Raw genomic sequence first — 1,009 nt, forward strand, 5'->3', positions numbered from 1 at the left:
AGGAAAAGGTTGCACTCAAAGAATTGGAAAAGTACAAACAAACCGAAAGTCCTCTTGTTTTCAAACATTACAGAAAGACTAAATCCAAGTAATTAAATATTTGTTGATTTTAAGTTTGAAAATGTGAGACAATATTTTTTCCCTGTCTGGTTCAGCTTATTGCCCTATCTCAGAACGCCTTATCATCCTTAATTTAATGTAAGGGACCATGGTCTAGTGGTATGATTCTCGCTTTGGGTGCGAGAGGCCGTGGGTTCGATTCCCACTGGTCCCCTTTCCTTTTATTCAATTCAACACGTATTTTTGTTCTCAATAGTATCATTACTTGGAAATTGCAGTTCCACAACTTGGCAGGAGTGATTGATCCATTTTACTATAAGAACACCTGCTAATCCATAAAAAATCATAAAGTATTATTTAAAAAACGACTAAATTGTAATAGTTTTTATTAAAGAAGTCCAAGTTTACAAATAATTACAAGAAAAATTCAGAATCCTTCTTGATGAGGTTCTTACTAGATTCCCACAATTCAACTTGTTTTTCCACTTCGTAGGATTCGTCAGAGGAATTTTTCTTTTCCTTTCCATCATAATAAGATCCAGAGATTATTCCAGTTTCGTTTGGATTCACCAATTTTGCTAAATCGCCACCAGAAACAGATAATTCTCTTCTCAAATCCTTTGCATGTTCAATCATTCCCTTTTTTCTTTCAGGATCAATATTTCTTGTCAAACTAATTATGGAAATAGTTGAATATTTATCTGAAACTATTCGATACTTACCTTGTTTCTGGAATAAATCCAGGATTGAAACAAGTTACACGGAATTGATTCTTGAATTCACTTGAATTTTGTAATCTTTTCCATAATTCATAAGTGAACAGAATATTCAAGAGTTTGGAAGTTGGATATCTACTTCCAATTTCTTCTGGAGTTTCGTATGGTGGTGAATGAGTTTCTCAATGGATCATATTTTGCTTTTGGCATTGGATTTTCATTTTGATCTGTTT

The 1,009-nt window shown here is 33.1% G+C and overlaps 1 protein-coding gene and 1 non-coding gene across 2 annotated transcripts; one reads left to right on the plus strand and one right to left on the minus strand.

Moving 5' to 3' along the window:
• Window positions 1–202: 202 nt before the first annotated feature.
• On the plus strand, window positions 203–274 carry NAEGRDRAFT_t924. The gene has a single exon. It is a non-coding gene; the product is annotated as a tRNA-Pro (tRNA).
• Window positions 275–474: 200 nt separating this feature from the next.
• On the minus strand, window positions 475–842 carry NAEGRDRAFT_77158 (uncharacterized protein; the record flags this gene model as incomplete). Its single annotated transcript, XM_002667885.1, has 2 exons — window positions 475–733; window positions 783–842. Coding segments are annotated over 2 exons (318 nt in total), but the record flags the coding sequence as incomplete, so codon positions are not given.
• Between the last annotated feature and the right edge of the window lie 167 nt (window positions 843–1,009).

This window comes from Naegleria gruberi (genome assembly GCF_000004985.1).
Source record: "Naegleria gruberi genomic scaffold NAEGRscaffold_1683, whole genome shotgun sequence".
In the NCBI taxonomy this organism is placed as follows: domain Eukaryota; phylum Heterolobosea; class Eutetramitea; order Acrasida; family Naegleriidae; genus Naegleria; species Naegleria gruberi.